The sequence below is a fragment of the Perca fluviatilis genome, chromosome 2 (assembly GCF_010015445.1).
Source record: "Perca fluviatilis chromosome 2, GENO_Pfluv_1.0, whole genome shotgun sequence".
Classification (NCBI taxonomy): Eukaryota; Metazoa; Chordata; class Actinopteri; order Perciformes; family Percidae; genus Perca; species Perca fluviatilis.
The window spans coordinates 13,694,328-13,718,263 of NC_053113.1; the positions used below are offsets into that span (position 1 = coordinate 13,694,328).

General features: G+C 39.4%; 2 protein-coding genes across 4 annotated transcripts; both read left to right on the forward strand.

Annotated features, from left to right (window-relative positions):
• Positions 1-5,664: 5,664 nt before the first annotated feature.
• blvrb (biliverdin reductase B) lies at positions 5,665-13,700 on the forward strand. Its single transcript, XM_039791406.1, has 5 exons — positions 5,665-5,874; positions 7,455-7,616; positions 11,358-11,447; positions 11,684-11,815; positions 13,120-13,700. The coding sequence occupies exons 1-5, from the start codon at positions 5,790-5,792 to the stop codon at positions 13,272-13,274; spliced, it is 624 nt and encodes a 207-aa protein (XP_039647340.1). The 5' UTR covers positions 5,665-5,789; the 3' UTR covers positions 13,275-13,700.
• A 2,881-nt stretch (positions 13,701-16,581) lies between these two features.
• Positions 16,582-22,069, forward strand: sertad3 (SERTA domain containing 3). Of its 3 annotated transcripts, none has more exons than XM_039782097.1 (2): positions 16,582-16,772; positions 19,977-22,069. In XM_039782097.1, exon 2 carries the CDS (start codon positions 19,984-19,986, stop codon positions 21,037-21,039), a length of 1,056 nt encoding a protein of 351 aa, XP_039638031.1. In that variant the 5' UTR covers positions 16,582-16,772; positions 19,977-19,983; the 3' UTR covers positions 21,040-22,069. The 3 variants fall into 3 exon arrangements, with proteins under 3 accessions (XP_039638031.1, XP_039638032.1, XP_039638039.1); XM_039782098.1 differs by lacking the exon at positions 16,582-16,772 and adding an exon at positions 17,431-17,814; XM_039782105.1 differs by lacking the exon at positions 16,582-16,772 and adding an exon at positions 17,837-18,244.
• Positions 22,070-23,936: the final 1,867 nt, after the last annotated feature.

Consider the following 23,936-nt stretch of genomic DNA (forward strand, 5'->3'; position numbering starts at 1 on the left):
CTACATTTAAAAAAATACTGGGGTCACTTCTTAGGAAATTATTGGTCCTTAAAATAAAGCATTAAAGTTTCCCCAACATTAAGATCTAAATATACTAAGTACAATTACCACCACGAATAACTGTAGAATGTAAACTCCTCCTACAGTTGCTAAACCCCCCAAATACCAAGAAAAATACAGATGCAACTCAACTTCAGTCTATTTATAGTGCACATCAATCACACAGATAATCCTGCACACTTTGCAATTTAAAATGTAAACATCACACACACACACACACACACACACACACACACACACACACACACACACACACACACACACACACACACACACACACACACACACACACTTGGCACATCATTGGCCTCTGGCTCCCTGCAGGATGCATTTGGACTGCCAATTGGTCTTACCACCAATATTTGAAAGGTGATAGAAAAATCAAGATGCAATTTTTGGAACAGTGTACCATGTGCAACCACAAATTTCTTCAGAGTTCAGATGTTGTGTTATATGCTGAGTCATTTCTTCTGGATCTAACTTTCGAGGTCTTCAAGTTTCTTTGAGAGTTTAGTCCCTGATTAAAAATTTTGTGCAGAACACTAATTGTTGTGCTGGTACTGCATGAAATTGATCATATTAAACCACAGTTGTACATTGGTGACTTGTGAATTATATGTCTTATCAGGAGTAGGCCTAACAGACACATTTATATCAAGATCTGTAATGATCGACAAAAAAAACATGTTCCACTAGTTAAAAAATAATGTAGTCAACATTTTCCTTCTACAGTTATTTTGTCTAGGTTTCAATTCACATTTTTCTTAATTTCCGTCCTCTGTTCTAAAATCAAGGAATACTGCAATTTCTTGTTGGTTATTGTTCGCTTCAATATGAACCTATTATGAGCAGGGAACCAACACTGTTTAATAAATCATATTACAAACACAGAAGGATTTAATGAGATAAATAGCCTTTATTTGGAAAAAAAATAATAATAATAAAGTGAGAGATTTTGGTGAAAATCTGACAAAATGTTCACCAGAAACAACAGAGACCTCACAGCCCTGTTCCAGCGTACAAAAACAAGAAGAAGAACTAAGTGCACTTGACTTCACTTTTGGAAGCCTTGAGGAGATGTATTAAAAAGGAAGCATACAAGCAGGCCAGCCTCTTGTGTACTATATTACAAGCACAACTTGGGTATGTCAAAGAATTGATTTGACCTTTTCTCAACATTCGCTGCTCAAGAACCCTCTGCCAGTCTTACCCCTGAATCATCTCATATCCTTTAACATTTAAGGGCGGAACAAATACTGGTATTGGACAACTGTTCCCAGTTCCAAACCTTAGCAGAGTTTCTTTGCAGTAATAAGCATAAGTAATATATTCTTTATGATTAAGATGGCATTTATATTTTAAAAAGTGAGAAAGTGGAGGCAGGAATAACCTTTTTTAGAAGACCTGGTTTGAGTCACATCATCAATGACTTTCAAGGAATACGAAGACTAGTAGAAATCAACAAACTGGGGTGCACTGAGCAGTGTGGTGGAAAGTAACTAAGAACTACAGAACACTATACTCAAGTACTGTGCTAAAGTAAAAATGTTAGTGTACTTTATTGTAGTATTTCCATGTTATGCTGCTTTATCCTTACTACATTTTGGAAGCAAATACTTTTTTACTCAACTACATTTATTTGACAACATCAGTTACTACGTACTAATCTTGTTTTGTGCTAAGTTCTGCTCTGCTTTCCTTTGTTGTCTTTCTTTCTTGTTTATTTGTATTTTGTATTTTAAAAAGCCGTTTTTAACATGTAGGCCAGGGGACTACAGATGAAAAATAGCCTTATGGCTAATTTTGGCATTTTAAACTTATAATTAATTTGCACTGTCCCCTTCTTAAATAAACTGAATGTAATTAAATAGTTAGCCTATTACTTGCTTCAGATTAATAATACAAAATATAAATCAACTAATAAATTATCATGCCTTCTTATAGATCAAATCAGTTAAGGTTAAGAGTCCCCTTACATAATAGAGAATATACTGGGGAACCCCTTATGTCCCTTGGACACATAATATTCACATAACTTATGTGAAAGAACAAAACAAGGACAAGAAAGATATTAGACATGCATTGAACATATTTGCAGATTCTAAGAGTTATGGATTTCTTAGATTAAAAATGAATCTCTTTATATGTGCATATAAAGTAAAATAAAAAGAAGTATACAATAATAATAAAATGCACAGGTGGGATAAAAAAAACTACCTAAGGGCTTGTAAAAGGAACCCACCTAACAGTGAAATTAAAGACAGCTGTACATGCTGCCACACATTTGCAAATGAACATAAATATTCTTAAAATACTTAAAGGGATATAATATTATATATATATATATATATATATATATATATATATATATATATATATATACACACTCACCTAAAGTATTATTAGGAACACCCTACTAATACTGTGTTTGACCCTATCCTATCAATATGGGCCAACATTTCTAAAGAATGCTTCCAGCACCTTTTTGAATCAATGACACAAAGAATTAAGGCAGTTCTGAAGGCAAAAGGGATCCCCCACACCATTACACCACCACCACCAGCAGCCTGCCCAGTGGTAACAAGGCATGACGGAGCCATGTTCTCATTCTGTTTACGCCAAATTCTGACTCTACCATCTGAATGTCTCAACAGAAATCGAGAGTCATCAGACCAGGCAACATTTTTCCAGTCTTCAACTGTCCAATTTTGGGGAGCTCGTGCAAATTGTAGCCTCATTTTCCTATTTTTAGTGGAGATGAGCGGTACCCGGTGGGGTCTTCTGCTGGTGTAGCCCATCCGCCTCAAGGTTGTGCGTGTTGTGGCTTCACAAATGCTTTGCTGCAGACCTCGGTTGTAACAAGTGGTTATTTGAGTCAAAGTTGATCTTCTATCAGCTTGAATCAGTCGGCTCATTCTCCTCTGACCTCTAGCACCAACAAGGCATTTTTGCCCCCCAGGACTGCAGCATCCTGGATGTTTTTCCTTTTTCAGACCATTCTTTGTGAACACTAGAAATGGTTGTGGGTGAAAATCCCAGTAACTGAGCAGATTGTGAAATACTCAGACCAGCCCGTCTGCCACCAACAACCATGCCACGCTCAAAGTTGCTTAGATCACCTTTCGTTCCCATTCTGACATTCAGTTTGGAGTTCAGGAGATTGTCTAGACCTGGACCACACCCCTAAATGCATTGAAGCAGCTGCCATGTGATTGGTTGATTAGATAATCGCATTAACATGAAATTTAACAGGTGTTCCTAATAATCCTTTAGGTGAGTGTATATATATATATATATTTTTTTTTTTAAGGAACGAAAAAAACAAAAATTCCACACAAGGGGTAGGCCTACTACAGATAGAAAACAAGGAAGAATAGAAACATATAACAGTAACATATCCACACTACTCTGTGTCATAACTAACATTTAACATTTACCCAGTGCTTTACTCCATCAACATAAGTTGTTGAAGAACTACTACAGATTTGAAAGTTAAAATATGATTCGTTGAACTAAAAGATTGGGGGGGGTATACAAAATGTTGTATCATGATAATCTGAAAACCTTCCAGGACCCCCTGGCAAAGGTCCATTGACTCCACTTTAAGAGACACTAGATTACATCATCCACCAGTATAAATAGTAGTCGAAATTAGCCCCACCTTTACCAACTGCAACCAGGCTGCAACATTAAAGTGATGTAGCCATATCATCCAATATTGCCTATTATTCTGAAAAGGGCCGTTCTGCATGAGTAGCCTACTTTTACTTTTGGTAGCTAGCCTACTTTAAAGGTCCCATGACGTGGTGCTCTTTGGATGCTCTTATATAGACCTTAGTGGTCCCCTAATACTGTATCTGAAGTCTCTTTTATATAGACCTTAGTGGTCCCCTAATACTGTATCTGAAGTCTCTTTTATATAGACCTTAGTGGTCCCCTAATACTGTATCTGAAGTCTCTTTTATATAGACCTTAGTGGTCCCCTAATACTGTATCTGAAGTCTCTTTTATATAGACCTTAGTGGTCCCCTAATACTGTATCTGAAGTCTCTTTTATATCGACCTTAGTGGTCCCCTAATACTGTATCTGAAGTCTCTTTTATATAGACCTTAGTGGTCCCCTAATACTGTATCTGAAGTCTCTTTTATATAGACCTTAGTGGTCCCCTAATACTGTATCTGAAGTCTCTTTTATATAGACCTTAGTGGTCCCCTAATACTGTATCTGAAGTCTCTTTTATATAGACCTTAGTGGTCCCCTAATACTGTATCTGAAGTCTCTTTTATATAGCCCTCAGTGGTCCCCTAATATTGTATCTGAAGTCTCTTTTATATAGACCTTAGTGGTCCCCTAATACTGTATCTGAAGTCTCTTTTATATAGACCTTAGTGGTTCCCTAATACTGTATCTGAAGTCTCTTTTATATAGCCCTTAGTGGTCCCCTAATATTGTATCTGAAGTCTCTTTTATATAGGCCTTAGTGGTCCCCTAATACTGTATCTGAAGTCTCTTTTATATAGACCTTAGTGGTCCCCTAATATTGTATCTGAAGTCTCTTTTATATAGACCTTAGTGGTCCCCTAATACTGTATCTGAAGTATGTTTTATATAGGCCTCAGTGGTCCCCTAATACTGTATCTGAAGTCTCTTTTATATAGACCTTAGTGGTCCCCTAATACTGTATCTGAAGTCTCTTTCCTGAAATTCAGCCTTGGTGCAGAATTACAGCTACTAGAGCCAGTCCTACAATGAGCTTTCCTTAGGATGTGCCATTTCTGTGTCTGTAGCTATCGAGGAGGAGAGAGAGGGGGGCAAGGTGGACAGTGGGGGGTGGCCTTGACCAACTGCCACTTTGCTCGTTTGAAAGCCATGATGTCTCGCTCTTTTTTTTTTCTTCTTTATTTTTAAAGATTACTTTTTCCCTTTATTTAGAAAGTGGTTAGACATGAAAGGGGGAGAGAGATGGGGGATGACACGCAGCAAAGGGCAGCAGGTCAGATTCGAACCCTGCGCCGCTGCAGGACTCAGCCAACATGGGGCGAATGCTCTTACTGGGTGAGCTCATTGGGTGAGCTAGAGGCCGCCCCATGATGTCTCTCTCTTTCTCATGGGTGGGCCAAATTCTCTGGGCGGGCAAAGCAGAGAAAGGGGAGGTAACCTTTCTCCTTATGACATCATAAAGGGAAGATTCCAGATCGGCCCATCTGAGCTTTCATTTTCTAAAAGGCAGAGTAGGATACCCAGGGCTCGGTTACACCCATTTCTAGCCACTGGGGGACCATAGACAGGCTGGGGGAAAGCATATTCATGTTTAAAAAAAACTCATAAAGTGAAATTTTCATGCCATGGGACCTTTAAGTAGGCTATAGCCTGATGTCAATAAGTAAGATTTTGAATGCAAGACTTTAACTTGTAACAGCCTATTTTAAATTGTGGTATAGCTACTTTTACTTAAGTCAAAGATTAAGTAAAAGTGACCAGTAGGCCTAGTAGTAACAGGAGTGTGTGAGCAGCAGGGCTCCTTTAACTGCATAGCCTACTGTCCGTGTGGGAGGAGGAGTCTGCGCTGCGGAAGCGCCTCTCTTCCTGTCACTTAAAAGAGGCGTGTCTATGGTTTCTACACATGTCAAATGTGACTTTATAAGTGAAAGTATCTTCTGCGCCGAACGCACTTTGAACCTGAACCGACAAGTTGTCGCTGTGTCGTGGAACTCGCTTATTACAAATAATGTCGGACTCCATCAAAAACGTCGCGATATTTGGAGCCACGGGAATGACCGGGCTGGCCACCCTCCCGCAAGCGGTGGCTGCAGGTGAGGAATGAATATGAGAATAGAAAGAATAGAAGAATAGATAACGTATCGGTGCATTATGCTGATCAAACTGCGTACCGGGGAATGACAGTAAGTCCTTGATGTGTCCCAATAGGTTCCTATAACCTACTTTCAATTATTGTATTCAAATTGAGTTTGCAACACAGAGAAAAGAAATAACGTTAGGCTAGCTATAAAGTCTGTTGTTGTCAAAGTTGTTAACCCTCCAGTCTATGTAGCCTAGCCTAATATGACGGTCCTGGATTGGTCAAAAAGTAGGATAAACATGAGCTCTTGGGAATCCACATGTCATGTGACAGTCTAACAATCTATCATAAAGTTGTTCAGCAGAAATTATTCACAATAACATAAAAAAAACAAAATTTAGGCTTTACACTGTCAAGTTGTCCACATCTACTCAATGGATTTAGAGCTGGGCCACACATCAATATAATATCAATAACGTGATATGGGACTAGATGGGGTGCTTATTGTAAAGTTGTTACATAGCTGATTTCTGAGCTTGGTCATAACGTCATACCTTTTTTTTTCTCAAACTTTCCCTGTGTGTAAATGTCTTTGAAAACACAGGTAGTCCTCCTTAAAACATTATATTAGCAGCATGTATCCATATCAATGTGTTTTAAAACTATGGTGATATTTGATTTTGTCTAAATCCACCTTTCGTAGGCTACTTTAATGTACACTTTTGAAGTTCATAATCTCATGTTAACTTCAATCTAGTACTGATTGAATATTCTTTATTCATAAATTCACATTGTTATGAGGCTTACACAATCAATCCCTGCTGTAATTTGCTCCGCTATTGGTTGTAATTCCCCTGCAGATTTTCAAAAACATAAACTGTAGACAGACCGATACACTTGCACAAAAAAAAAATCACTTACACAAACACATTATGTTGCATGATTAATTTTGATTTAGCAACATTTTCATTTCCCTTTTCCCTCCTCAACATGGGGCAAAAAAAAACAAAAAACTGTTGTGTCATGGTAGATGTAACAGGTCAGCATTTTGCTGAGTCACACAGAGAGCTGATAGTAGAAGCTGTTCACTATCTCGCCTGTACAGGAGGGGGGGGGGCCCTTTTTTTTTTTTTTTTTTTTTTTTTTTTTTGTTTTTTTTTATAAAAAAAAATATTTTTTTTTTTTTTTATTTAAATTTATTTTGTTTTGTTTTTTTTTTTTTTTATTTTTTTGTTTTTTTTTTTTTAACCCCCTTCAGCCGGGGCCCCCCCCCCCCCCGGTGAAATGGTCGGTTGTCAATGTGTCACTAATCCCTACTCCTTTTATAGTAGTCACTACTTCTCATTCTCCCACATCTCCTGCCTTGATTGGAAATCTCATGAGATTCTGCAAAAAGAAATCCTATGAATTTTAGGAAATATAACACTTGAAATGACATTAGGCTGCATTGTTATTGCAGATACAACTCAACTGTAGTTTTTTTTTTTAGGACATGTATTCGATGTGTAGGAATATCAACGTGATGATGGTGTGAGTACCTGTTTCTGCTGCATCCCTGTTGTTTGGCTTGATTTCCGTTTTTTTCTCCATCAGGATACAATGTGACCGTGCTGGTGCGTGACCCTACCAAGCTGCCTGCCGACCACAAGGTATCCAGAGTGGTGGTGGGAGACGTACTTAAGAAAGAGGATGTAATGAAGACCTTGGAAGGCCAGGACGCTGTTATCATCATCCTGGGCACCAGGAACAGCCTCAGTAAGGCTTCACAGTTTGACACACAACCAAGCAAACATTATATAGGCGGCTGCATATATGAAAAAAAAACACCTAACCCTAAAAAAATTCTAACAAAAGGTTTCTCAGCTGTTTTTTGTAGTATTAAGTGTCCTTAATAACATACTAAAAGTTTACCAAAGTTTGACCACTATAAAAGTGTAATTTTCAAGATGGCGTCCAAGATGGGCAGGAAGCCCTCAAAATATCCTAACTCCTTCATTATTTGACCTAGCCAAGTAATCTTGGTGTCTAACCCCATGTTTTCTGGGTCTATGAATCCATTGGACTTGTCTAAATTGCACTGACATGATGACATACTTATGGAATACATTTTGTGAGATAACTGTAAGGTTTTATCTTTTTTGGGGTGAATCAGAGATGTAAACAATTTTACCTATGTCATGTAACTCCTATTCAGTATGCGTTTTTGGACACATACCCTTTTTTTGCTAAAACACAGACTTGAGATTCAATGTAAAAGTTATTCCACCCAAAAGTAACTTAAATTACTTTTACCCCCCACCACCACACGACTCCTCCGTGTGGTGGGTAAAAAAAAAAAGTACAAATACGGTCAAAAGTTTTAGAACACCCCAGTTTTTCCAGGTTTTAATTGAAATTCATGCAGTTCAATGTCTCATTGTACTCTCAAATGAAAGAATAGAACAAATTTAAGTTAAAAAAGAAATCATGGAATCAATTTATAAACCAAAATGTATTCTACATTTTTGACTCATCAAAGTAGCCCCCTTTGGCAGATATAACAGCTGAACACACTTGTGGCATTCTTTCTACAATGGAAATCAAATATTCTTCAGAAAGTTCTTCCCAACTCTGTTGCAGAAGTTCCCATAAATATGTGGCACTTGTAGGTTGCTTTGCTTTCACTTTTCTGTCCAGTTCATCCCAAACCAGCTCAATGGGGTTTAAGTCTGGTGACTATGCTGGCCACTCCATGTTTTTAAGCTTACCATCTTGTTCTTTTTTGCTAAGGTAGTTCTGGCATAGCTTGGACTTATGTTTTGGGTCATTATCTTGCTGTAGGATGAACCCCTGACCAACTAGGCGCATACCAGAGGGTACTGCATGGCGCTGCAAAAATGCTGTGGTAGCCATTTTGGTTCAGGGTGCCTTTCACTCTGTACAAATCACCGACCCTGGATCTAGCAAAACAGCCCCAGACCATCACGCTTCCTCCTCCATGTTTGACAGTTGATGTCACACACTGAGGAACCATCCTATCGCCTACTCAACGGCGTACAAAAATCCTGCGTGATGAACCGAAGATTTCAAATTTTGATTCATCAGTCCATAACACCTTCTTCCAGTCTTCAGTAGTCCATTGATGATGTTTCTTGGCCCAGTCAAGCCTCTTTTTCTTATTCTGACGTCTTAGCAATGGCTTTCTTGCTGCAACTCGACCCATCAAACCTGCAGCTCGAAGTCTTCTCTTTACAGGTGAAACTGAGACTTGCTTATTACGACCACTATTAAGCTGTGCTTGAAGCTGTTGTCCTGTGAGCTGCCTATCACGCAAGCTGTTGACTCTCAGAAACTTGTCTTCTGATTCTGTAGACCTCTTCCTGTCAGAGTTTCCCCAGTTTCTAAGTGCCTTTTGATGGTGAAGAATACTGTACTCACTGACACCTTGACTTTCTTCGCAATTTCTCTGTAGGAAAGACCAACATTCTTAAGTGTTATGATGGTCTTCCATTGTTAATTTTCTTTTTCCCACCATTTTTATAGCAACACACTACTTTCTGCAGTACAATACTGTTCATACAATGCTCACGAGGGTACGGTACCACAGTGTGTTCCAACAATACTTTTATACAAACAGAGGGGGTGGTAAGTAATCCAGACAAGGTGGAACACCTGTGGGAATTGGTAGCACCAACATTCAAAGCTTGATCAACCTCCAGAACAGCTTTACATTGTTAACCCATTTCTTGTTCCCTGAAAAAGGCCTTTTTGTAAAATTCTGAAATGTACATTATTTTTCAGTTTTGAGTAACCTTACTTATTTTTTTAACCTCAAGCAGTTAACTACTTACCGTTGGACCATTTCAAGCTATTCATTGGACTTGAACTGCTCAAATTTCAATAAAAAAACTAAAAAGATTGGGTGTTCTAAAACCTTTGACCGGTAGTGTATATTACAGCACAAATGTCTTATTCTCAGACACATGCTCAGTGTCATTTTATGGGGGTGTCAAAAGAACATTAGAAAGATTTCTAACACATGAGAAAGGCCAACAATGTGAGTGTATTAAGAGAGGATGACATTGTTGGATTAGCGTTGAAGGAAAACTCCAACTTTGAACATGAGTCATATTGTTGTAAACCAAGAAACTTGCAACATTTTCTGTAAAAACTTAACAGATGGCTCTGATGTGGTAGAGGTTCATCAGAAGGGAGCTGATGGACAGAAACCACCAACACTAGGCAAAATGATATGAGAAATATGCAATTACTTAAGGGAAATTTTATAATTACAATTTTATATATATATATTAAAAATAGTGCTTATTTATCCTACAAATATGCTAATTAGAATATTAAATGGCCAAAACATGTATAAGGTACCAGTGTTCATGGTGTAGTAGGAATACAAAGGAGTAATGGTCTTTTTAAGGACCCGCGGCCGCCTTTTTGAAAATGGGGCCTTTCTTGAAGTCAAACTTTGGTAAACTTTTAGTATGTTTTTAGGTAAATCTGATACTACTGTAAACCACTGAAAAATCGTTTGTTAGAATTTTTTTGGGGTCAAGCCATATTTGCAGCTGACTAATATGTTGACTTACTGATGAAAAAATTAAGTCCACGGGTATACTGTATGAGGAAGTTGCAGTCCTTTAAGGTGAAGACAGATGTGGTGAGAATGTTTTTTATGTCAGTTATATGTAGTGTTTGCATTGCGTTAATTAAATAAAAAAATTAGCTTAGCTTTGTTTCTAAAAGTTGTATTACTTAATTTGCACATTTCCTGTTGCCAGGCTTTTTGCAGTCTTTTGCAGTTTTTTATTTTCACACACACATTTGTCTGTGTGGTTTTGAACTTGTTGTCCTAAAGTTGCAGCATTTCTCTTACTGTTGTTGCTTTGGACTCTTCTCACATATTTACACCACTGTTTTGACTCTAGAAGTTTCCCTTGCATTGGTAAAGTACATGTTGCATTACATAACCGACCATGTTCACCTTAAAATGGTGTAATACTGTAAAACATCCAGTAGAGGTCGCCATAATACTTGACAACATATAGCCCTATGTGACGTCATTGTGTCAGTGTTGCGATCTGAAACGCACTGTTTATTAAAAGGTGGACAGGATTTCCATTATGTAAACCATGAGGACGGTATTAAGCAAAAGCAGCAACACTGTTATGAAAAATGCTTAATTTACAATAAAAAGTCCTGCATTCAAAATTCAGGAACAGAACAGAACACCCATTATTCATGCATTATCTTGTAAGAAGTCTTTTAATGTTTGTCTTTCAATTACATAAATCAACACATTTTAAGGTTTTAATTTGATGGTTTCATGTACTGTATGTTCTTTACTGTGTAATAGAATAGCTCTCTGAAATACAGTGGAAAGAATATATAGTGTCACCCAGTAGAAGGTACCAGTGTCTGAATCTATGCTCCAAGTACAGTTTTGGAATATTTGGTTACTTTGGACCTCCGTATGAATGTTATTATCTGATCTGTGCTCATCAGGCCCGACCACCATGATGTCTGAAGGCACCAAGAACATCGTTGAAGCCATGAAGGCTCGTGGGATCTGCAAGGTGGTCGGCTGCATGTCAGGTACAACTTTATAAAAGTTATAACAGAGTGGATGAGGTGGCCAAAGTTTGTGTTATGTGACTGATTTTTATTTTTTTAAGTACATTGAAATATATTGTGTTTACTCTTGTTTAAGCCTGTGTTGGCTTCTGATGAGCAGTACATTAAGACAATTAAGAGAAGTGTATTTGATATTTATTTAATTGCTCTTTCCTTCTAAAGAGTGCTAATGACGTCTTTATCCGTATCCCTCCCAGCCTTCCTGCTGTGGGATCGCTCCAAAGTCCCGCCCCGTATGATTGATGTGACAGAAGACCATGACAGGATGTATAACGTGCTGAAAACATCTGGGCTGGACTATGTGGCTGTCATGCCTCCTCACATTGCTGGTCAGTAAGAAGTAGAAAACTTAAAGGTGCCCTGCCACACATATTTCATTACTTTGTGGTAATGTGGTCTGAAGTTCATGGACTCTGTAACATTTTTTGTGGAACAAATGCCTTGGTTACCTTGTTTCAAGCCATTCTAGCGTGGTATAGAAAGCCTACAGGAAGACTCCGCTCAATTTCTGCCAGTTCTCATTAATATTCAACGAGCTTAGCTGTTTGAATCTGACTGGCTAACAGCTAGCCAATGAGAGCCTGGCTGTCAGCATCCTTTACCCAGCGCAACTGGGCGAGCTCATGAATAGCAATGAGCTCAGGCAATATGATGTCAGACTGACCAGCTTTTGTATTTCTGTTCAGTGGCTAGAGCTGACAGAGGAGGTAGCAGTTCATTTTCACATTCACCACATAACACAAACACATACGGACCTAACATATTTCAAAAAATACAAGAAAAACGGTTTTGTGTGGCAGGGCACCTTTTAAAGCTACAGTGCATAGTTTCTGCCGCCCCCATGAGGAATTCTAAGTAATGACAACAAAACGGTGGCACGTCCACATTATACAAGCATTACGTGACCGAGCCCGCCCTAAAGCTTTAAGAGTTTTATTGCAAACGAAAGTGAAAGAAAACTTTTCATAAAGGCTTTTGCATAAAGGTGCTGCAGTCAGTTCAATTCAATTTAAATAACGTGTTTGTCCCAGAGGGACAATTCAAGGCACGAAGAGTAGCACTTAAAGCAGTGGTTCCCAACCTGGGGTCCGGGCACCCCCAGGGGGGGCGCAAGTCTGTATCTGGTTTGAGGTTGAGGTAAAAAAAAATTATGATAATACACTAGAATATATAATGTATACAAAAGTCTCTATGAAAACTATATATTTTGTTGTATCCTCGTTTTTCCTGCCGCCACGACATCACTATTTTATGAATGAAATATAACTCCTCTGTATCAAAAAAGAAAGTAAGGCTTTATCTCGAGAGTTACCTCAACTTCGGTTTCGGGGGGGGGGGGGAAGGTTGGGAACCACTGACTTAAAGGACAATTCACAGACAAGGTACAAATACGAATAAATGCATAAATAACATAGTAATAACGCATAACGCTGTGCGTTCTTAAGTGCTAATCAGTAATACAGTCATTACATTGTTGACATTTATTTTGGAATAGTGGATTGCAAGTTGCACTTTTTTATGAGCTACATGAGTTTTGTGATTGTTCTTTATGCTCTGCAGCTGCAGATAGAGAGAGCATGAGTGCGTTTTCTCATATTTTATGAAGTTTTTGTTTCGGTCTCGCTCCCTCCAGACGACCTCCCTCTGACAGAGAGCTACATGGCGGCGGAGAGCATGCTGAAAGGAAGAGCCATCTCTAAACACGACCTGGGACACTTCTTCGTCAAGTGTCTGTCCACCTCCGAGTGGGACGGAAAGACGGTCGGAGTGTGGGGAGAGTATAAATAATCCTGACGTACACACTGCTGATGCCCTCCGGACAATGAAGGGGTTTTAAAGCCCGTCCTGGTGGCCATTTTTAATTTCCACAAAAACACACTGAAGAGAAAATCCTTGTTTATGCTAAGACTTTGAGATAAATGAAGAACTAATGTCTGTGTAGATTTAAACTACTCGTGTTGTTATATAGCCCAAATGCTCCCCTGTGTTCACCTTTATGAGCATGACTGAGCAACTTTTTCTTTGCTTGTCATATTTTTGTACTAATTTCAATTTCATCATCCGCTGCACCGAGGATACCAAGTGCCAATCAATGTACTGCTGCTTTAGCTGTAGCTGTTTGCGTCGCTTTACATCAGTGGTGTCTTTAACCATCTTTACATAATGAATGTATTGTTTCCTATCATTGAAAATAAAAGACTTTGTCGTACCAAAGGTTGTACTGAAAGAGTCAAGTGAATGAGCACTGCAGGCGCTTTCTTGCTAAAGTGACAAAACAACTATGATAATAATAAATTGTATAATACTATTTTATCATCTATATCATTTACATTACGCTTTACAAAACAACAAGAGGGAGTAATTGAGTAGATCAGTGTTCTCGCATATCTTATTGAAAGTACTGTTGCTGTTAGTGAAAAGATGTCGGACTACTTGTGTCTTAAACTACTAAGTAAGAATTAGCTCTTACAGAGGTAGATTTGATCATTCTTCAGTGTAAAGCACTTTACCAACCAATTCCTCTGCAAGTGAGTAATCATCTGGAAAGCAGTGAACATCTTTACTATATCAGGTTGAGCCGTAACAGCAAACCTGTGAGCTACAGCATGATTCTCACGTTTTACTTATGGTGCGTTCTTTTTGTCCACCGAAGTCGTTTTACGAGTTGTTTTCCGGAGTTACGACCCGGAAGTTGCAAAAAGCGCCCGGGGTCGTATTCTAACTTCGTCCGTCGTCTGAACTCAGAGGACCCCCGAGCTCACTTTCAAAGATGGCTACGTGCGTGCATCACACGTTATAAACATTGTGGTTTTCTCAATTTTAAGCACTTTTGTCTTTGTTGTAACCAAATGAAGAAGTCGTACACATAGCGCTGTATACTGCTACCTATAGTCATGTCATACAGTCTTATTAGGAGTTAAACAGCTTACGTATACTGCTACCTATAGGCATGTCTCTACAGTCTTATTAGGAGTTAAACATAGCGCGCTATATACTGCTACCTATAGGCATGTCTCTACAGTCTTATTAGGAGTTAAACATAGTCGCTGTATACTGCTACCTATAGGCATGTCGCTACAGTCTTATTAAGGAGTTAAACATCGGCTGTATACTGCTACCTATAGCGATGTCGCTTCAGTCTTATTAAGGAGTTAAACATACGCTGTATACTGCTACCTATAGACATGTCTCTACAGTCTTATTAGGAGTTAAACCATAGCTGTATACTGCTACCTATAGGCATGTCTCTACAGTCTTATTAGGAGTTAAACATAGCGCTGTATACTGCTACCTATAGGCATGTTGCTAGTCTTATTAGGAGTTAAACATGCGCTGTATCCTGCTACCTATAGACATGTCTCTACAGTCTAATTAAGGAGTTAAACATAGGCGCTGTATACTGCTACCTATAGACATGTCTCTACAGTCTAATTAGGAGTTAAACATAGCGCTGTATACTGCTACCTATAGGCATGTCTCTACAGTCTTATTAGGAGTTAAACATAGCGCTGTATACTGCTACCTATAGGCATGTCTCTACAGTCTTATTAGGAGTTAAACATAGCGCTGTATACTGCTACCTATAGGCATGTCTCTACAGTCTTATTAGGAGTTAAATACCGCCTGATTAGTTATTTTGTAGCTTGTGCAGCTGAAATTGGCTAGAGACGCTTGGTTGCTATATGACAACAACGGCTTTAAGCCGAGTCTTGAGCAGAAAGCAGAGCAGTAGCCTAACGTTAATGTTAATCAAAACGTAATTTTCATGTATCAAACTGTGAAATATATGTGTGTAATATGTCAATAACTGGGTGAATAGAATCCTAAATGTTACTAAAAATGTTACAAAAATCCATCTTTTTTCCGACTCGTAGTATTGTGTGACAAAAAAATGCAACAACCCGCGGTTATTCGTTTTTCGACACGGATGTGACGTCACGCTCGAGCTACTAGTCGCGATTACAAGACAAAAAGAACGCACCATTCTTTAATGGTGCGTTCTTTTGCTGTAGGTAGGATTGCGAAGATCCAGGACTTAGCTTTCCGCTAAATTCCAAAACGGTCTCCTAAGCCCCTCCCCCCACAAGGGAGAATGAATGCGTGTGAATGAGCAGTGATTGACGCAGTTAGACACCCCCCTGGCCCTGATTGGTGCATCTGAACAGGGAGCGGTGGATTTTTGCAAATCGCAATACAGGCTGGAGGTGGTGCCAGAGGAGCCAGATTTTTTTATTTATTACCTGCTTCATGTATAGTAGTTCTACTGGAACATAGGGTCAGTTTCAGCAAATATGACAGAAAGTTAGTTTTATAAGGCTTACCTACTGCACATATTTAAAAATTCTTTTGTGACAAAAAATAACTGATTTTAGAATGAAAGAAAAGGACAGCTCTATTGGAATAAATTTGGAATAAATAGATGAAACAACGATGAAATACCATTGGATGCAGGTTTAGAAACCAGTATAATACATATTCATGAACTAGTTAGATGTAGGCTAAATCTATGAAAGGATGACCGGTTGTACGGTTGCAGTACAAGCTATACTATTATCTAACTGGGTTGGACCAGTGTTGTTATCAAATACGAGTCTTTGTTGTGGTTTGTTGTGTTTTGTTTTGGTTTTGGTATGAAAATACTTGCACAACCACTCGTCTAGTCTCTCTCTGTCTCTCTCCTGCAGTTCACCTTATGTGAATATATATCCTTTCAAAAGGACAAAGTTAGTCAGATGAGCGGCATGTCTAGCTGTTGTGCAACTCCCTCTGACAAAATGTGTCAAGTGGCCCAAGGGCAGTTAGCATAACCCGGAAACCCTTTTTGTCCTTCAAAATAAAACAACATTTTTTTTTTTAAAGCATAGATACTGCTGTCTGACTGTATCCCATTATAGTTTGCTATCCCTTTGACGCATACAGTACATCATTGCTCAGTATAGCACTTAAATAATACAGCAATTCCATTTGTATTATATTATTATATTAGGGCTTTGATTAAAAAAAGGTGCGACCGACTCATTTGTTTTATTTTGACAGAGTACAGGAAGCTGTTTTATGTCATAACTTGTGTTAACATGGTTTTCTTTGCTGTCCAATGCACGGTCCGAGGAGGAGCTAAAGCTGTTTTTCAAAGTTGACTCGCTAGTTGTTCGTGTGGCGTACGTGGAGTCGCAAGTGCTGGAATTGAAATCGAAACAGTAAGCTTTGACATTTAAAGGTTTACTTCAGTGGAAGTTGTATCTAGTGCTACTGGCCGTTTTCCTTCCTGGCGACTGCTGCGCTCAGGTAATGTTTGATTTATTGCAATATCTCTCTCTCTGAAATAAGACTGATTTGGACAACTGGAACTTGAATTAGAGTTAAAACGACTTTTCCTTTTGGCCTGTACATGTGCAAGATCTAGACTTTAAACAATGTTTTGCTTCGTCGTTATGTGTATAGAAATCGTCAGCGAAATGTGAACATTTTTATATCTTTATGATTCATCATCGGTTCAGTAGCCTTATCCTCTGAGAAGTTTAGTTTTTTCTTACAGTAATTTTAACTTAAACATGAAATATCTTTAACATGAAATAAGGCGCGCGCGCACACACACACACACACACACACACACACACACACACACACACACACACACACACACACACACACACACACACACACACACACACACACACACACACACACACACACACACACACACACAGGTACTTGTTTAAAGGTAATATGCGGATGGGAATCCCTCTTCTGGTGGTTATGTAATCATTTAGGAATTAGTGCTATGCAATTTACATAATGACAAGCTTGACAATCCGGTCTGGGCGGAAATTAATCAGGGCGGGAGTGAATTTACAGGTCTACATATTATATGAATCGTGATATTATTAATAATTTATTTACCATATATATAATTAAAAGTATGGTTTGTAAGGTCAAATTATTCTGATTGTATGTCCTTATTATTCTGATTGTATGTATGCTTTGGAGGAGGGTCTGGCAAAGCGAGACTAGAGTGTATGTGACATCCATAAACTTCACTTCCCAGAATGCCTTTCGGTACATCCAGCCCCCACTGTAACCTTTGCGTGGTAAAACTTAAATCACGGGCGGGAGAAGACCGAGTCAGTCGGTTGGCGAAGTTGTACCGTTTAAAGTTTTAAGCCGAAAGCTGTAAATAGTTTTTAATCGCCGACTCATTTTCCAATGAGTTGAATAAAACGTTGGATTGTTTTCTGGGGTCGAAGAGGAGGCAAGATAAGGACATTTTAAGCAACGTTATCGACTAAACTTAACGGTACCAAGGAGAGACGGGGAAGTGATTCAACAGGTCTGTTTGCTCAAAGATAAATTAACGCTAACGTTGCATTTACACTGTGTGTACAGTTTAACACCATTTTATTAAGTGTGTTAAACTTCGTTACTTGATTTCATCTCGTTAATCAAGATAATTCAAGTCAGTTAACGTTATTCAATGGCCTCATCTGAGAAGGTCTAACGTTAAAAGTTTCCCTCCTATACCAGTGTTTGTGATGGGGGTAACGTTACCCTAGGGCTACTTTGAAGTACTGCAGGGTACCGTTTTTTTAATGTTAAGTTAATTTAAAAAAAATATGAGTCTTGTAACGTTAAAGATCCAATCACAATGTTTGTTTACAATAACTTCCGATAAAACTTTCCGTAACGTGAACGTTAGCTACATTCGGCTTAACGGCGCTGAGCAAACAGGGACGATCGAGGAACAACTGCACAACGTTAACGTTGAGTCATTTAAAATGCATGTTTGATTCTTTCATATGTCAACACTTTCACTAACGTTGGGTTGGAGACCAATGTACCTGTATGGCCACAGACTAAAGAAAATGACACCACCCAAACTAACCGTTTAGTCCGACCGGTGGGCGGTGAAATGTCGCTGTTCGTAACACCAGCAAGGAATGTAGCTAACGTTACAGAAAATAACTAACGTTACGCCAGATAGGTCGGACCACCGTGTTTAGCTAGCTAGCTAACGTTATATCACATCTATGACGTTATATTAGCTATAGCTATATCTTTAAACGTTACAGAACCGCAGTCCTACACGATGAAGCTAACGTTACAACCCCCAAACCCACATTTAGCTGACGTTAACTTAACACTGGATGACTAAGCCAGTGTTAAAAGAAACCCTCGATGAACGCATTACTTTACATCACTTAAAAGGTAACGGAGTTATTTATTTTGAAGGTATCATCTTAGTGTTTTCAACAGCTAGTTAATCCGAACCTAGCTATATATTAACTAACGTTTAATACAATTGTTTGCCAAATCATTCTGCCGAATTTGAATATACACAAAGCAAAGTCCAAAAGAAAATCCATCCATTTATTTAAATGAATGAATCTGAAAACTTTCTCACGGACCCCCCTGGCAGAGTGCCAGGACCCCACTTTGAGAATCACTGATTTAAAGCGCTTGCTGTTCATAGACTACCACAAGCAGTTTACCTTTTTTTTTAACATGCTTACTGCTGCCCTCACTGGCCACTGTCTCAGTCTATGGCTGCAACTTTCTTTCTTTTTTACTACTGATTATAGGCCATAAGATTAGAAAATGACAAATGTTAACCACAGGCTGCAAGAGCCCAAATTAATGTCTAAGAATAGGAAAAGTAAACAAAAATAAGGAAAATCAAGCAAATGCTCCTAATCTCTGAGAAGCCTTAATGTTTATTTGTTCCAGATTAAATTTCCATGGATGCTTACTTATCAGCATTTTAATATTATTATTAATTTACTGTGTGTGTGTGTGTGTGTGTGTGTGTGTGTGTGTGTGTGTGTGTGTGTGTGTATTAGGGCTGTCCTCGACTAAAGAAATTCTTAGTCGACTAAAACTTATACGATTTTGTCGACTAATCGATTAGTTGATTTAATTGACAGAGCTGTGCGCTTTGAGAGGTGGTTAAGACTAGAAAAGCACAATATAAATGTAGTTAATTAACCATCTGTAAAACTGAGTTTCTCCACAATGAATCCTGCAAAAGCACCACTTTAAATCTTGTGTTTACCATAAATGTGCTCATAAGTTTCTTGGAAATGAGTAATTAAGCACGAATAAGCATAAAAAATTACTTACCAACTAAAGAAATCTTAGTCGACTAACACCAAAACGACCGATTAGTCGACTAATCGAGTAAGAGGTGGCAGCCCTAGTGTGTATGCACGCAACTGAAGGTGTGTCAGACATTGTTGGGTGAACATACAGTACAGATGCTTGTTTTTATGTTTGTGTGTTTTAATGTTGACTGCAGACGATGCAAGAAAATGTTCTGTGTGAACAGACAATAGTTTTATCTTATTCCATTTTTATGTTATGAGAGTTTTAATTTCAAAAGTCCCTTACTTCGACACTGAGAAACTGATCGTCTACTAAATGTTAACAGTAGATGTGTTTTTTTTTTTTTTTAGCAGCAATACAAGTCAATTTAACGGTTTTACCCTTCCTCCGCAGTTTAAAGATGATCATGAAGGGGCAGAAGCGTAAACACCCACCAGAGGAAGTGGAGGTTTCGGACCCGAGCAGCCCTACCTGGGAGAGCCAGCGCCAGTTTGTGTTCTCCGTTTCCCTGAACAAGTATCAGCGTGGCCAGGAGCTACCTGAACCCAGCCTGCGCCGGTCTGTTCTGATAGCCAACACGCTGCGGCAGGTCAGCCGTGAGGCTTGCAGGGCGCCCTCTGTAGACATGGAGGTGCCACCACCACTTTGTAGCTCTTCATCTGAACTCCAGGAGAGTACTTTGACTGGAGTCGCTCCAGCAAAACCTCACTCTGCAGCCATGTTTTCTAACAGCCACTCGGCTCTTGTCAGCTGCCCTGTGGTTTCTTTGAATAACTTGTCAAATTGTGCTACAAGTAGGTCTCCTGCAACTTGCCACTTAAGTGCGTTAAATGGTCCTCTGTCTGTAAAAGACGAAGATGAGGACTGGGGATCGATGTCCACAGATTCTGATTTCTCCATTTCGGCGGCTATCTCCTCCATTCTCACTGCACTGGACTCTACCATTGATGGGAGCCCACAGGCAGCTCCACGGACACCTCTCAGGTCCTTGGAGAACCTGTCGGGGCCCTCCGATGGCGGCGTGGCATGGGGGAAACAGGCGGTCCGAGGTAACGGGGGAAGCTGGGAGCCGCAGGAAGAGTGGAGGGTGCCGGAGAGCAGCGTGGAAGTGATGAGGTCCAGCTACCTCAGTGAGCTCACTGTGGAGGATCTGTTCCAGGATATAGACACGTCCCTGCTGGAGAGGGACATGGGAGTGCTTGGGCTCCGAGGCAGTGGAGGGGGATACCAGGCCGGGGACGATCTGTTACGGTATCTGCAGCCTTTCTCCTCCTCCTTCCCCCCCTCAAACCCCTTCTCTCTCTCTCTCAACCAGAATCTAAAGTGCCTGCCTTCATTCTCCTCATTCTGCCCATTGTCTTCCTCATCCTCTTCTTCGCCAGCCTTCTCTAGTCCGAATCTTGTGAGAGAAGGACTCGAGCTGGAGCATCTGATGGAGATCCTGGTTGAGTCCTGATTGTTTCAACGTCCTCCTACTGTAAGGAAGTAACCTGAACATTAACACACACAACTTAACTTAAGTTAGTGGACAAAAAAAACCCGGAATTCTCATGGAACACGGCTGGATTGTCAAAACACATTGAATATTCACTTTGTTTGTTTTTATATATTGCTGAAGAAATAGTGTATTATGGGCTTTAGAAAGTAGTAAGAATGCTCTAGAAATGTAGAAATGGTAAGACAGGAAATGCTCCATAGGTGGGCGTGCACGTGGAGTAGCTGTGATGCACGTGGCAGCTTTTTGTGCAACATGAAGTGTTTCTGTTTCCTGGCAGAAAGGGAGTAAAACTACATGTAAGCCAGATAAAGCTGTGTTTTTTGTTTTGTTTTTTTTTTCTTCACAATGGCTAAGCAATGAGTCAGTGCATAATGAACTGGTGAAAAAGCGGCTTTACTAGGGCTTCGAGTGTGACTCATCTAGTTGGAACTAGGGACGGGAGGTGTCTGATTTAGGAAAAACAGGATTTATTCAGCAAATGAGAAGTAGAACAGGTGATCACCGTCTACGGAGAGAAAATTACTTCAGCAGTGTTGCCCTGAAATTTGTCAAATGCATCACAGCTTCAAGTAATCCTACGTTCACATTGAACATCCCAGTTTATCTGGAGTAAGAAGAAGAAAAAAAAGAAAAAAGCAGCAGCCAGTCACGTCCTGGTGCTGATTCATGCAGTGGACTGAACGTTTGGCGACTCGTGAGATAAATCCCTTCATCCTGTTGTTACGCCAGCGTAACCCGTTAACGTGCGTTCTGAGAGAACGTGGTTTGGCTGGTGTTTGAAGGACAACGGTTGAACCAATATACCTATTGGTCAAACTTCTGTGAAGCAATCTTTTAACCTCATATTTATCGATCAGTTCTAGCAGGGGGGGGTGGTATCGGGTGCTAAAGGCTCTGACGCACCAACCTGACGGCCGACCCTCGGCAGAAAAGGACCGCCTCCCCGAGTTGGTCAAAAAAAAAAAAGTGCCTCGGAAAACACACCGAAGCGACGCCGACTTGAGCGTACATCTCTGCGTGAGATGTAATACGTCTCCATAACAGCAGGTGGCGCTAATCTGTATTGTTGCCCAAAAAAAAAAAGAAAACCGGCAGCTGATTGGACGAACGCGTCACGCGGGTCTGGCTTCTCCCGAATTTCAAAACCGACCATAATGGCGGCTCGTTTGGAATCCGATCGTCATATTTTAGGAAGATAGTTCACCGAAACGTGTTTCCGAAAACATTTTAAGCGAGAAATAGGCCGTGCAGTTGCTGACTCGGTCTTCAATTCAGATCAACAAAGGTCAGTGTAAAAGATTTTCGTCAGATTTTGGGTCATCGGGCTGGTGTGTCAGCGCCTTAAGAGATCAGGTCAGGATTTCAAACCGTTAGGAGCACACAGGAAAATGTGCTTTCTAGTCAGAAGAAATCCACTGTGTTTTATTCAGATACAAACAAAGAAGAAAATGTAGGTCTCAGTGTGTATTATTGTTAACTGGCTTTGGATTCTTCTTCGTATCCATCAGTTATATTTCAGTAACTAGTAGTCGGAGGTACAGTATGATTGCACAGTAACACGTGGCGTGTTCCGTAATTTCTACATGCATAGTCCGGCTCAAAAAGAGTATTTCATGTCTTTTAATAGATGCTTTTATTCCAAGAGCCTTTTAGCAGTACTGTGATTGGATACAACCCAGGGTCATGGGTTTTAACGGGACCCCGCGGAGCCACTGTAGGTGTCCCATTTAGCTCAAGTCCCAACAACTACGCAACAGCTTCTGTCGTACAGATGTAATAACATTGATCAGTCGTGGTGGGCGATTAGCATCACGCTGCGAGGCCACATTGGCTGACGGAGTCCAGACGGTGCCGACTTCCACCCTGTGAACAGTTGTTCACTCACCAGTAGGTCAGGTTCTGTTCGTTTTTTAGTGGGGGTCACATGTTTGGTCTGGTTTACATCTGAATTATTGCACTTTTGTTATTAATATGCATTTCTAAGTCATGTGAGCATGTGGTTTGTCTTTTACTCTGTATTTATTAAGCAGTGGTTACAGGTAAGATTTGCCTATAAATAATAAAGTGGAGTTCTATAACATGTTCTGCTGATGTATATTGTTTTAAAGAAAAAACTAACTGTTTAACTGTAACTTAACCAGCTATTCTGTTGGTCCAGCATTTAAACCAACACTGCTGAAATGTGTGACAGGGGAAACGCTGAGATACGATGTTTGAGAAAGCACATGATGCCTGTTTGTCAGGTCTTTACCCCGTTTATGGATCAAAGTTGCTTTCTGTGCAAAGGTCCTTTTGTGAATAACAGGGCTGCAGTCTGAAACTATTGTTAAATGGCATATTTTGTTAACGAGAGGAGTAATTATTTAATTTCCTACCACATTTGACAATTATCTAATGTTATATTAATGTATCGTCATGGCAGTTATTTTATTTACTTGTATTTTCTCTACAAATATTTTTAATGGTTATGTTTTGAAATCGAGGGCAGAATGCCTGGACACTATGTATTTAGACTTTTTATATATATATATATATATATATATATATATATATATATATATATATATATATATATATAAAGAAGGCAAATGTGTTTCACCATAATGTTTTGAATAAAATGTGAAAATTAAATCATGCTTCATCTTTCTTTGTTCAACAGGATTTATTCATTATAATGCATACAAACTGTATGCATTATAATGAATAAATCGTGTTGAATGTTGACGTTATAGCAGGTATTTGACAGTTTTGGAAATGGATGCGGAGACATTTTTTTGGGTGTGTGGTTTTAACTCCCATCTGATAGGAGCGCACGATTCAGAAAATGTCACGATACGATATTGATTTTTAGGCTC